This window comes from Venturia canescens, chromosome 1, assembly GCF_019457755.1.
Source record: "Venturia canescens isolate UGA chromosome 1, ASM1945775v1, whole genome shotgun sequence".
NCBI lineage: Eukaryota > Metazoa > Arthropoda > Insecta > Hymenoptera > Ichneumonidae > Venturia > Venturia canescens.
In genome coordinates, this window is record NC_057421.1 from 38290619 (window position 1) to 38304052 (window position 13434).

A 13434-nucleotide genomic window follows, 5' to 3' on the forward strand; every position below is an offset into this window, starting at 1 on the left:
CGCACAGGAAAAAGAGATAGTTATATGTTTGTTTTGATTACTGGTTCACGCACAGGACAAACTTTCTTACAGTCTCTAAAGAACTAGCCTCGATGTTGCATCGGTAGATAGCAGTATAGCAGTAAAAAATAATAAAGAAGGTTATAATAAAAAAACCTTCACGATCATAACTTTAACACTTCTTTTCTTCATTTTATATGGAATTGCATTGACCATATGACCACACGTATTGTCGTAACGCGTATCTCATATATACCACGCAGTTTGTAAGAGTGTTCGCAGTTCTCTTTTTTTCGGATTATCCAGTTACTCTCTTGATTTTAAAAGGTAAGTGAAGACAATATGAGTATATTTATTGACTGAACTTCGTAAAAATAAAGGATTAACGAATGAAATACAAGAAATCATGATTCTGGTGACGAACAAAGACGGACGAATAAATTCAATAACAAACTTTCAAAAAAGTAGCACCATTACGTGATATAACAACGATTATCGATAATAATATTCCTCAAAAGTTGATTACACATTGCTCAAAGGAATAAATATTTAAAAGGTCATTTCTCAATTCTTTTCTAATGCAAATCGAATTTGTCAATTTTTTAAAATTGTTAATTAGTTTTTTTCAAATTTTCTGATCTTTTTTGTATCTCAGTTTAAAAATTTTTGTAACAGCTGTATTTATTCATCTTTTTGTTCAATATCATTTAAAAAGAATGGTGAACCTGTTTGAAAACCTGCCTTATTTTTACAGATGACTGACAAAGTCATTTTCGGAAAAGACAGATCTTTCTCGAGTTTTGCGGAATTCGAAGAAGAATTATACGTATATCAATTGGAAAATGGACAATTGTATACGAAAAAAAACAGCAGATTAGCTACATCAGAGGACGACTTAATCTACCACGAAGTAAAATATGTGTGTAAATATGGCGGTGTCTTTAAACCCAGTGGAAAAAATATTCGACAGAGGAGGTATTATCCTAAGTTAATGTTTTTGTGCTATCTATTTGTGTGCCATTTAAATACAATTATTGTCATTTTCAGCTCTCAAAAAATGGGTTGCCCAGCAACAATAAAAATACGTGCGGATAAAATGCGCAAAAAAATGGTGATAGTTGAAATGGAAATTCAACACAATCACGATAAATTGGAGGTGAGAAATAAATATATGTTGAAGGTTTACTTGTAAATTTAATAGACAGTGCGGTGCCCTTAATGTTTTTTTTATAATATAATAAAATCTTGTATTTTTTTGTAAAAATAAGTGAATAAATAATATATAAATAACGAATCAATAAAAATAAATAACTAAATGATTAATAATGAGTATAAATATTATTCTACATTTTTTTCAGATGAAAGAGGTAGAGGCCGCAATTTCCGAATCGAAAAAAAAAGCGACGAAGGAGAGAAAGCGAGTGAACAAAAAATCTTGCCCATCGACTTCGGTCGAAAATCAGCCTTGCCCAGCCATCACCATCGAAAATGAACCTCGCGCATCCACCTCGGCCGAAAATCAGACTTGCCCAGATACCACCATTGAAAACCAGCCTTGCGCATCCACCTCCATCGAAAATCAGTCTTACTCAGCGGCCACTACCGTCAAAAATCAGTCCTTCGCATCCACCTTGGTCGAGAATCAGCCTTTCCCAACCACAACCGTCGAAAATCAGCCGTGCCTATCCACCTCCATCGAAAATCAGTTTTTATCATCCACCTTCATCGAAAATCAGTTATTCTCATCCACCTCCATCGAAAATTTGTTTTTTCCATCTACTTCCATCCAAAATCAGTCTCTTCTCTCAGACGAAGTTGAGAAGAAAAAAATGTACATGGCGATACAACCGCTTCTGGAAAATTATATTGACAGCCTCTTCGACAACTCAGTACAAGAGCGGGTACAGAAAAACCTCGAAGGAGTAATCGATCTCTTGAAACGATTTCAAGAATCGCATATAAACCAAAATATTGGCACCGAGGTTATAGCCGACACTGACATCGCCAACTTACCGATAATTACGGAGTTCGAGTTGACGACATATTCAACGGCGGGTGATAAAGATGGGACGGAACTAAAAAATATTACCCGGAAAACAGAAGATGAGGGCGGTGATACATTTCAAATTGATCAAATCATAATGCCGAAGAAAGTACAAGCGAAAGGCCGACCGAAAGGTGCTGCTTTAACGGCAATCGGGCTACATCGACAAGCACATGCACCAAAAAAATTTTCTGCTCAGCACGTCGATAAAAAACGAAGAGATATTTTGAAATTTTTATGTGTCGACGAGCACAAAATAGAAGCCGCACGAGAAGGTGAATATTCTATCGTAGAGAAGGATATCGACCTTATTCATTTGCCGGACTCCCTCGTCGATAAATCGGTTGACATAAGATTGGTCGAGCCATATTTTGAAGGAAAAACATTTATTTCGCTAACGAAAGCGATTGAAGAGAAGAAGAATAGCGGTGTATTCACTTGTGGCATCTGTAAGGAGAGCGCAACGGACAAGTGTGTGCTGTGCGACCAATGCTTACTTTGGCATCATTTTGAATGCGCGGGTTTAAAACGAGCACCGAGAGCGAGCTCGTGGTTTTGCCTTCAGTGCAAAGACTAAATGAAACTAAAATCGGTTTTTTTTTCGTAATTTTCGTCCAGTTTTTTTCTTTAAATAATTTGAAGACATAAGTAGCATATATATATTGAATAAAAAAAAAGGCAATAAAGAAATATTAACTTATTATCTTATCCATGATCACAAAATTTATTGTGGAATTTCTTATGTGCGTGCGTATGTAAGTATATACCTTTTCCATTATTCAATAGAGACATAATACTTTCATGTGTGTGCGTGCGTAAACTATACACATTCATGAAGGCGTGGATGGGGCAATATAGACAAACAATAGTTATACACCATTGTTTCAAGAAAAGAAAATATTTATCTCTAAGAGGGAGGGAGATGTCTCGGAGAATTAGCAGTTGGTCGTTTGCTGTTGATCGATAATGCAGACATCTCTCTAAAAAGGCGTGCAGCGTGTCTCTAAGCCTTTATGGTTATTATATACGCACGACACACTCTTAAACGTACGACGCACTCTTAAACGTACGACACACTCTTAAACCTACGACGCACGCTTAAACGTACGATACACTCTTAACGTACGACACTGACACAGTCTTAAACGCACGACGCACGCTTAAACGTACGAAAAAAGGGTGCGAATAGCCACAGCGATTAATTAATTATACGTATCGATCCGCTGCAAACCGATGGAGTGAAAACAAGGATCGGAGAGGGCAGAGCCAAACTGAATATGAAGCAAAATATGGGAAACATGAGAAATAAATTAGAAAACATTTATTCAATTAAAGTTTACAACATCATTCTAACAGTTCTGTGTGTTTTTGTTGTATTTATTCATATATATAATCTGACGTCTTCATATATATAACCTAGCCTACTGACGATATATTTACACTGGACAATATTTCTCGCACTCTGTTTTAATTGAAAGATTATTTTAGTTAACGCTTATTTCCAGTCGAACAAAATCATGAAATCTTGAAGTTTTCGTTGACATATGCATCGCGCATTTTTTATATCCTTTTTCGCACACATATCACAGACTACATTTACGCGGCCGCTTTGATACTGGTTTAGTATATCACAAAATTTAACGAAATAAATAGTAATATGCACTTCGTTAGATGACGAAAATTATTTTTAGTTATCCCGCACGCACTTCGTAACATCATAACCCCAAACGTCAACATGACGTGAAACTTCGGCTGGTGACTTTCGAGCTCTCGGCATGTGACGTCAGTCCGCGACACCGCCGCGAAGTTAGACCGAGGGACATGAGGCCTTTGATGGTATTATATACAGACATGTCAAATTTCTAAATGTGTTAGTAACTTTTGCATAATCTTGAGCCTGTGCAAAGTGTTTTCTCAGCAATTACGCTACTGATCGTGTTGGTTTCGGGCTCATTCGAAAGAGATTTTGAAATTTAGTCTCCAAACTAATTTTCGCTTAACAAAACATCTCTTGAGCTCCGCAATGCCAGAAAATGACATGCCAGTTTTACCCCCACCACCGTGAATCGTTTTATTCAGAGAAAAGATAGTCTCGGCGAGAGCCTCAGGCCAGCAGACGACAGGGCTGTCAATGTACTTGTCCCGAGACTCTACCGAGTCTCTTGATTTAAGTTCGAAATAAAATATGTTCGCGTGTGTGTATATGTGTGTATTAGGGTGGTCGTTATTTGGGGTCTTTTAAAACAATGCTTAACCCTCGACCATGCGGGTTGAAGTTTTCCGTTTAAAATACATGGAATTTTTCTGCGTCTGTGGTCACTATTTTACTGTGGGCCTCAATACGTTTGGAAAATCTTCAAATTTTCAGAAATTATTTTACAAGCATGTTGCTACACGGAAAAAATGTTCAAAGCTCCTATCCTTAAAATGTTGTATAGCATCATCATACTAACCCATTAATGCGCAAAACGATATTTTTGGACACACAATTTCAAGTACGCAGTTTTGACTGAAAAACAAAAGAAAAATTCTTCAAAATCTGATATAGGGGGTTTTTGAGGGTGCTCTTTCAGAACCTGGCGTTTATTTTTTAAAATTAAATCAAAATCTTCATTATTTTTGCGTTTTGAATTGGAAAGTCAAAAATTTTGAACGTTTTTTTCCCTCAAATCGATTTCCGTTACTGTTGCTGCACTCAAATAACCATATTAAGGCCAGCAAAAGTGTTTTCAATGTCTGACCTTTCCGGAACATTGGTTATAACCAGTATTTTTCTCGAAAGACTCAACAAAGAAATGTAACAGAACAAAAAGTGTTGAGAATCATCTAAAGAATACGCCTGATTTTTTTCAAAAATTTTCTAGCTAGTTTTGTATTTTTCAATTTCGATTAATTTTGTAAAATTTTTGAAGTTCTGAAAAGATTCACACGCATTCTTCGGATGATTCTAAACAATTTTTGTTATATATTTTTTTTGTAAAGTTGAAACTTTTTGAAAAAAAAATTATTTTCCATCGAATAATAAATAGGTTCATAATTTTCTTCTTAAAAAGTTTCAACTTAAAAAAAAAAATTATATAACAAAAATTGTTTAGAATCATCCAAAGAATGTGAATCTTTTCAAAGATTTTAAATATTTTAAAAATTTATCGAAATTGAAAAATACAAAAATAGCTAGAAAATTTTTGAAAAAAATCACACGTATTCTTTAGAAGATTCTCAATACTTTTTGTTCTGGAACATTTCTTTGTTATGTCAAGACTTTCGAGAAAAAAAATCATACAGATTTTCATCATGCTGTTTTGCAAAAGCCGCCATTATGCAAAAACTGAGTAAGAAAAAAGTGTTTATAAGCAGTGTTCTGGACTCGTCAGACCTTAAGAACATCTTTGCTGGCGATAATATGGTTATTTGAGAGCAGCAACAGTAAGGGATCGCTTTGAAAAAAAAAATGTTAGAAAATCTTGACTTTTCAATTAAAAACGAATAAATAATGCAGATTTTGATTTAATTTTACAAAATAAATGCAAGATTCTGAAAGAGCACTCTCAAAAACCCCCTATATCAGATTTTGTTCTTTAGTTAAAACTGCGTACTTGAAATTGTGTGTCCAAAATTGTCGTTTTGCGCATTAATGGGTTCTTATAGTGATGCTATACAACATTTTAAGGGTAGGAGTTTTGAAAATTTTTTTCGTGTAGCAACATGCTTGTAAAACAATTTATGGAAATTTCAAGATTTTCCAAATATATTGAGGCCCACAGTATAATCGTGACCACAAACGCAGAAAAATTCCATGTATTATGAACAGAAAACTTCAACCCCCATGGTCGAGGGTTGAGCATTGTTCTACAAATCTGACAAAATTACAGCATTACTTTTTATGTATTTCGAACCAATTTAGGGGGCGAAAAGGGTAAAATAAATTTGATCCCAAATAACTACCACCCTAGTGGGTATTAAAATACCTAAAACAACTTGCATGCATAATAAAACGATTTTTATTTTCAAAAAAACTGATTCGGCTTGAGGGGGTCACCCCCCATGGCAACCGCATTTTTTGGGGTTTCCTCTATTTTTTGCGACGAGAAAAAAACACAGACTTAAAATTTAAAGAGTTTATTCATTGGTATTTCAACTTTAGGATAGAATTTTTTAACTCTGATGTCTCGAGTTAATTCCGTGTAAAATTAATCCACAGGATCCCATATGCTTCTCCATGGTGTCCACGATTCCCGGGGGTCCCGTTTATCTGCGATCAAAAAACCGAGGAGCGTTTTGATTTGTAAAGCAGTGGGCTATTGCCTGAACTAAAATCATACAGAAATATCGAAATTGAAGGATTATTGAGCTATGCAACATTTTGAAAAATTGAAATAAGGTTTTTCTAAACGGAAAAATCCTTCAATGTTTAATATTTCTGTATAATTTTAATTCAGGTGATAACCACTGCTTTACTAATCCAAACGCTCCTTGGTTTTTTGATTTCAGATAAACCGATCCCCTGGAATCGTGGAGACTATGAAGAAACATATACGTTCCTGTGGAGTAGCTTTACACCGAATCTACCAGAGATATCAGAGTTAAAAAATTCTACCATCGAGTTGAAATACCATTGAGTAAACTCTTTGAATTTCAAAAGTCTATGTTTTTTTTCTTTGCCGCAAGAAAATTGCGAAAAAACCCTACAAAATTCGGCCGCCATGCGGGGTGACCCCCTATGTTGGATTTAATTATTCCAATCGATCAATATCGCGTTATCTTGAAAAAAGATTCGAGTGCCTTAGTCATTGAAATCCTGTCGTTATTTAACGACATTGAAATTTATTATTCGTTTTAATTTTTTGAGTTTTTAAATAAATTAGCCGTAATTTGATTAAAAAATGTTTGTTTCCTTTTTTTTGATATCTCTTTCAATGAGACAGGGAATAATTTTAATTAAAAAATTTTTCAATAAATGTCTTTTCGCAAGTACACTCTGATGGGTGATAATATGATCATTACATCTGAACGGTAGTCTCAGTGAATAAACCCTACATATATGTTACTCATACATGTAGTGTGCATTTCTTGGTACGTACAAAAAATGAATTAACAATAACAGAATGTCATCTATATTGTGCCCTAACATGAAGAATTTGATTTTCCAATATCCTGTAAAATTTTTTCAAGTTCACAGTGCACAAAAAGTAGTCAAATCAAACCATAAGTAACAGCACGAATGCTGTTAAAAAATTGAAGACAAGTACATTTATGTTTGATGTCACCTGGACAGTAGTCTCAGTGAAACCCTATGTGACACTCATGTAGTTCAAAACACGAATGCACGATGATTTATAAGAAGTTGTTCGATCTGTTCTCTCGAAACTTGCTTCAAATGAGCAATTCATTACTAAAGGTTATAAAAAAAAACCATTTCAAACGCAATGAATAAAAAAATGAATCTGTTAAATCATGGTAATGCGTGAAAAACGTTTGGTTCAAAGGAACAAAACGTGGTCAAATAAATGCAAAAGTGACGAGTACATCGGATGACGAGTGAAAAAAATTCAAAACATAATGGTATGTAAAAAAAATTACGAAACCAACTGTAAATAATTTCAACAAAACAATTAAGAAAAGCTTTCACAAATCATGAAAAAATATTATATTAAAAAAAATACAAATCTGTAATTATATTGTAAAGGAAAAAAAAAATTCAAATAGGACGTGAGAAATTCATTCTTACGGGAAGCACCCGGAACTTGAGAAAGTTCCAGTGAATCAAAAAAGTTACCATCTGAGTTATGTGCAGCACTACAATTTATGGCATCAATCGGAGGATAAGTATTTTATTAGTATATAATACATAATTTTTCACAATATGAAATTGTTCTGAGAAACGTTCAAATCCAAAAAAAAATCGCATCGAAGGTAAAAGTCATTTGTTACTCTATGGTGGCAGAGACTTACTTAGAAGAAAATCGATTCTTCTCAGACTTTCAGGATCCCCTGGTATTCACAATATTCGACGTCGATTTCGTATCGGTACAAATTATGTTTAAATATGTGCTAAAAGTACTTGTCCGGCCCATCACTTTTCATTCAAATTGCTCATTCAAATAAAAATCAAACTAGACGTTAATTTCTGCGTTATTTTTATGGAACTAGCATTAACGCTGGCGTTACACGCCCACTTGAATTTGGACATCATTCCACATATGCTCGGCGGCAACTATCTCTTCGCAACAATTCATGGCATCGAGTAAACAAAACCATTGCAACAGATAGAGGCTTTACATTCCGATATATCGAAAATTTTTTTTTAAGAAAGAGTATATAGTAATACACTCGGGAATCACTTTTCATCGAATTTCAAGAAATGCCCGTGTCGCACTCATTTTTTAATGTTGATTTCAACAAAGTGCAGTTGTGTACGTGACCATAAAAAAACGAAATTGTACAGACGAATCTGCTCGAAAATTTATTGAATTGCGATTTATTATCAGCTGAATATCTTCAGTAATAGAATAGATTAGTTGCTATAACGAATAAATTTCGTTTGAAGAAGAAAACGTGTAGTAAAAATTGCCGTCATTTCAATATAAACTAGGGGAAAAATCCCATAGTCAACTGAACATAAATAAGGAACTTTTGAAAAAAAAGACGTGATATCAAACCATAAACTTCCCCTAGGAAAAAAAAGGTTGGGACAAGTACATTGACGGTCCCTCGTTTGCTGATAATTCCATCCATGAAAAAAACTTTAAAACAAAATTTTTATAAAAAATGGGCAAAAAAATTATTTTATAAAAAAAATACAGAACAATTCGAAAAAAATTTCACAAATCTTGAAAAAGCATTATCTTTAAAAAAAACTAAACTGTATCTATTTTTTAAAGTGTTAAAAGAATCAAATAACAAGTAAAAAATAAAAACCGAAAAATCGCGCTTGAAATCATTTTGGAAACCGATGCCTCATTCTTCTTATTTGATTCGAACAGCTCAATCAATTGAAAAAAATTCCATCTATTTTACGTGCAGCATTAAAATTTATTATATCAATTCGAGGCCAAGTATTTTCTAATGAATTGAAAAAAGTTACCACTTGAGTTACATGCAGCACTAAAATTTATGATATCAATCGAAGGACAAGTAATTTATGAGTAACTCCAAATTTCAACATTATGGAACTTTTTTAAGAAGCTTTTAAATCCAAAAAAATCACATGCAAGCTAGTCATTTCTTACTCTATGGTGGCAGAGACGATTTTTTTCAGACTTTCAGGAGCTACTGATATTATTCACAATATTCGACGTCGATTGGATCGATAGAAATTATGTTTAAATATGAGTTAAAAGTACTTGTCCGGCCCATCACTTTTCATTTAAATCAAATAAAAATCAATCATAAAAAAACGAAACTGTACGGGAGAATCCGGTTAAAAATTTATTGAAATGCGATTTAGGTTAGTTATGCCGAATGAAATTCGTTCGCTGGAAGAAGTGAGAAGTAAAAACTGCCGTCATAGCAATACAAACTGGGGAGTTCATTTGGAAGCTTCAACATATTTAATGTGCAAAATGTTTTTTATTTATCGATGCACAATAACATCTTTTGTATATTACACGACAATTTGTTTCCATTCTTATTAAATTAGTGCAATTAAGAGAAAATTACTTGAAGATAACTCTCTAAATTCCCTTTGCATGAATATTTGTGCTCCAACAATTCTCAAAAAGCCCTGATTTTTATTTAAATATAATAAGTTTAATGGAAAGTGATGGGCCGGACAAGTACTTTTAACTCATATTTAAACATAATTTCTATCGATCCAATCGACGTCGAATATTGTGAATAATATCAGTAGCACCTGAAAGTCTGAAAAAAATCGATTGTCTCTGCCACCATAGAGTAAGAAATGACTAGCTTGCATGTGATTTTTTTGGATTTAAAAGCTTCTTAAAAAAGTTCCATAATGTTGAAATTTGGAGTTACTCATAAATTACTTGTCCTTCGATTGATATCATAAATTTTAGTGCTGCACGTAACTCAAATGGTAACTTTTTTCAATTTATTAGAAAATACTTGGCCTCGAATTGATATAATAAATTTTAATGCTGTACGTAAATTAGATGGAATTTTTTTTAATTGATTTAGCCCTTCGAATCAAATAAGAAGAATGAGGCATCGGTTTCCAAAATGATTTCAAGGGCGATCTTTCGGTTTTTATTTTTTACTTGTTATTTGATTCTTTTGACACTTTAAAAAATAGATACAGATTAGTTTTTTTTACAGATAATGATTTTTCAAGATTTGTGAAAATTTTTTCGAATTGTTCTGTATTTTTTTTTATAAAATCATTTTTTTGACAATTTAAAAAGAAAATATTTTTAAAGTTTTTTTCATGGATGGAATTATCAGCAAACGAGGGACCATCAATGTACTTGTCCCAACCTTTTTTTTCCTATAAAAAGTGTTCGAAGATATTTTGTTACTACAAAATATGACTTTGTTTATTACTGCAGAGTTACACTTTTTATTACAAGATGAGATAGGTTTAAATTTGAGTTTCGCTGAGTTTAACAATTTTACTGTTTGAAGAAAAGTTATTACGTTTGATATTCGATTGTAACTTTTTAAGGAGCTGGTGTTAACTGACTGTTGTGTTGTAAAAATGGTCATTTTATAACTTCGGGATTTTCTTTATGAGAGCTATGGAAGGGAATTGTTTTTGTGTTTAGGGTAGGCTGTTGAGATGATAAGAGGTTTCCCAGGCTTGGATGCTGGTGGAAAAAAGCGTGGGAAAGTATATTAGAGGGTTTGATTGGCTCAGTTTTTAGGATGAGGGAATTTTACGAAACGACGTGATTCAGTTCTAACGATATCGGTGGACTTGGACCGGTTGATCATCGTGAGTTAGAACTGTGAGGAGTGATTGTTTTTCCCAGCTGATATAGAAGCGGATAATTCCGGGTTGGTCTTATCGATACTGTTTAGCTGAGATAGAGTTGTTTTTGTGTACTATGAGCTATGAGTTATTGTTACTGTATGTCTAAATGACTCTTACCGATGTCGACAAATGATGATGTGGCTTTAGTTTGCGTACTATCTACTAGTATGTCGAAAAAAATTAGGGGCCTACATAGGACTATGTGTTAGGACGTAATAACACGATCAATTTCCAATGTTACCTGAAAGAATTGCGTACCAAGCTACAAATTTTCAGGTGAGGATGCCGTTTTATGATATCCGGTATATTTGTGGCCTCGTTTTTTTATCCATTTCCTCCGTAAATTCATAGACGCTTTGAGCAATAAACGTAGGTGCGGTGTATCACCGGAATTCATATTTTTTTCGAGCTCTTTCAGTGCATCTACTCCATCTGCATCAGGACGCCTGAAAAATAAAAATGTAACAAGAGATTCCCTAATATTCATGGAAATTGATTTAAAAATTCAAACGTACTTTTTATACTCGTAACAGTTGGAATATTTTGACCCATTTTCAATTTGTCTTCGCCAAATTTCATTGCAGATCGTTTTGAATTAGCACGTCGATTCCGCACATTTGTACTCAACTGATGTCGTACAGTCCCCTGCAATAATTTGACAATTGTAGTAACTGGAAATGCAAAGAAATGAAAACTTACACATCCATGGTCTCCGCCGCTGAGCTCTGGATAAGCACTGACAATGGCTTTTGCGTAGTTGAAATAATCATTTTTACTCGGCATGCCATTAGTGCGATTCAAAAGATCAGTTGCCCAAAAATACGTTAATGACTTTTGAGCAAGTAACATTCCTCCGTTGTTCACTTTTTGAATCAACTCCGGGGTCAGTTCTGGCAATGATGTTGGCCTTCCAACGAAGCTTGAAATTATGCTTCTTTTTTCAGTAAAGTGATTTGTTTTCAGTTTTTTGAACTGACTGTTGATTGATTGATTTTCCTGAAATTCCAAAAATCAAGCACAACACTTTTATTTCTCAAAGCATGAAGCAAATCTTATGACTATTTGACAAAATAAAAATCTCAGGAGTTCAAAACTTTCTTTACAATAAAAGAAATTTCATGTAAGTTTTCATCTTTGAAGAGTACATTGGTTACAATAAAATATTCATAATTTTCTTTGTACAAATAGGTTTTAATGATGAATTTTCCTTGTCAGCGGTAAAAGTTTGGATCAAATTCCTTTCTCTGAAAAAAAATTTGGATCAAATTTCTTTTCTCGCAACAATTTTGATGAACTTTCTTTCTAAGTAATGAAAGTTTTGATCAAATTTGTTTACCGCAACAGTATTCATAAAAGCTTTTTTCTTTACACCTCGGTCGTAAGTACGCAGTTTTTGCACCAATTTTAGTACCGAAAGTACAACATTGCTGCACTGTCAAAACTGCACGCGCGGCATTTGTCTCAGGGGGAGCAAACAATTTTGTCTGCATTTCGAAAGGTTTGACATAGTTTTATTCACGTAATTTTTTTGACGTTTGACGTTTAAATCGATATTGCCTACACAGTTTTTGAGGAAAACCGTGTCTAGTCGTCTGGGAAACCGTATGAATAAGGTTATGTTACCAAAACAGCGCTAAACTGCTACATGACCGGACGAATAACATGCATTTATTCTTCCAGATGAAATCGATACGACGACAAAAAATATCTAATGTAATCGAATTGATGAAATGTCCGAAACAATGGTCTATTTTCAGGTGCATAGTAAAGCAAATATTCATATAAATTATCAAGTATTAGTAGCGGGAAATATTCACAGAGAGATTGTTAACTGCATGTAGCGAAAAATGAAAATGCGTGGAATAAATTTAACAAAAGCGGTGACACACTTTTCTTTAAACGCATTGTCTGATCGTCCGGTTACCGTATATTTAGCATTAGCCTATTCGTCCGGATTATATATTGCTGCTGATGAGAACATTTGTCGTGTGTACTTTCGTAATCCGTAGTCCGGACCATCCGGACTTGTAGCTTGTAGCAGTTTAGCGCTGTCTTGATAACATAACCTTATTCATACGGTTTTCAGACAAGCAGACATGGTCTTCTTTAAACTATAATAATTGTATCGTTCGATTATTTGTACTTGTTCCGTTATTTATAATCTAAAATAGAAAAAATGGCATAAGTTTGAACTCATTATTGTTGTTTTTTTCACTCTAATTATATTTGCTGTTTTTTTTTGTATTGATGCCTGCCCCCGACCAGCCTGCCCCCGCAAATATCGGGGCAGGCATCAAAACATCTTCTATCGATAGATGAACATTTCGGAAGAGACGTACTTTCAACCGGCTGTAAAGAAAAATAGCATACACCACAGCGCCAGACGTTTGAAAGCCCTGAACTGCGCAGTGCAAGAATTTCAAACTTTCTGCCCTTGTAGTGTAATATACTATTTCAT

The 13434-nt window shown here is 34.0% G+C and overlaps 2 protein-coding genes across 2 annotated transcripts; one reads left to right on the top strand and one right to left on the bottom strand.

The window, feature by feature from the left end:
- The first annotated feature begins 1115 nt into the window (after positions 1-1115).
- On the top strand, positions 1116-2752 carry LOC122413567 (uncharacterized). Its single transcript, XM_043424008.1, has 2 exons — positions 1116-1156; positions 1359-2752. Exons 1-2 carry the CDS (start codon positions 1124-1126, stop codon positions 2619-2621), a joined length of 1296 nt encoding a protein of 431 aa, XP_043279943.1. The 5' UTR covers positions 1116-1123; the 3' UTR covers positions 2622-2752.
- Positions 2753-10551: 7799 nt separating this feature from the next.
- On the bottom strand, positions 10552-12035 carry LOC122413577 (uncharacterized). Its single transcript, XM_043424017.1, has 3 exons — positions 11676-12035; positions 11492-11621; positions 10552-11422 (listed from the first exon to the last, which is right to left on the bottom strand). The coding sequence occupies exons 1-3, from the start codon at positions 11823-11825 to the stop codon at positions 11400-11402; spliced, it is 303 nt and encodes a 100-aa protein (XP_043279952.1). The 5' UTR covers positions 11826-12035; the 3' UTR covers positions 10552-11399.
- Between the last annotated feature and the right edge of the window lie 1399 nt (positions 12036-13434).

Coding starts and splice junctions, on each gene's coding strand:
- LOC122413567 (XM_043424008.1), top strand. CDS start 1,124: ATGGAAATTCAACACAATCACGATAAATTGGAG. Junction 1,157..1,358: donor ACAATCACGATAAATTGGAG/GTGAGAAATAAA, acceptor CATTTTTTTCAG/ATGAAAGAGGTAGAGGCCGC.
- LOC122413577 (XM_043424017.1), bottom strand. CDS start 11,825: ATGTTACTTGCTCAAAAGTCATTAACGTATTTTTGGGCAACTGATCTT. Junction 11,622..11,675: donor GCGGCGGAGACCATGGATGT/GTAAGTTTTCAT, acceptor AAATTATTGCAG/GGGACTGTACGACATCAGTT. Junction 11,423..11,491: donor AACTGTTACGAGTATAAAAA/GTACGTTTGAAT, acceptor TTTATTTTTCAG/GCGTCCTGATGCAGATGGAG.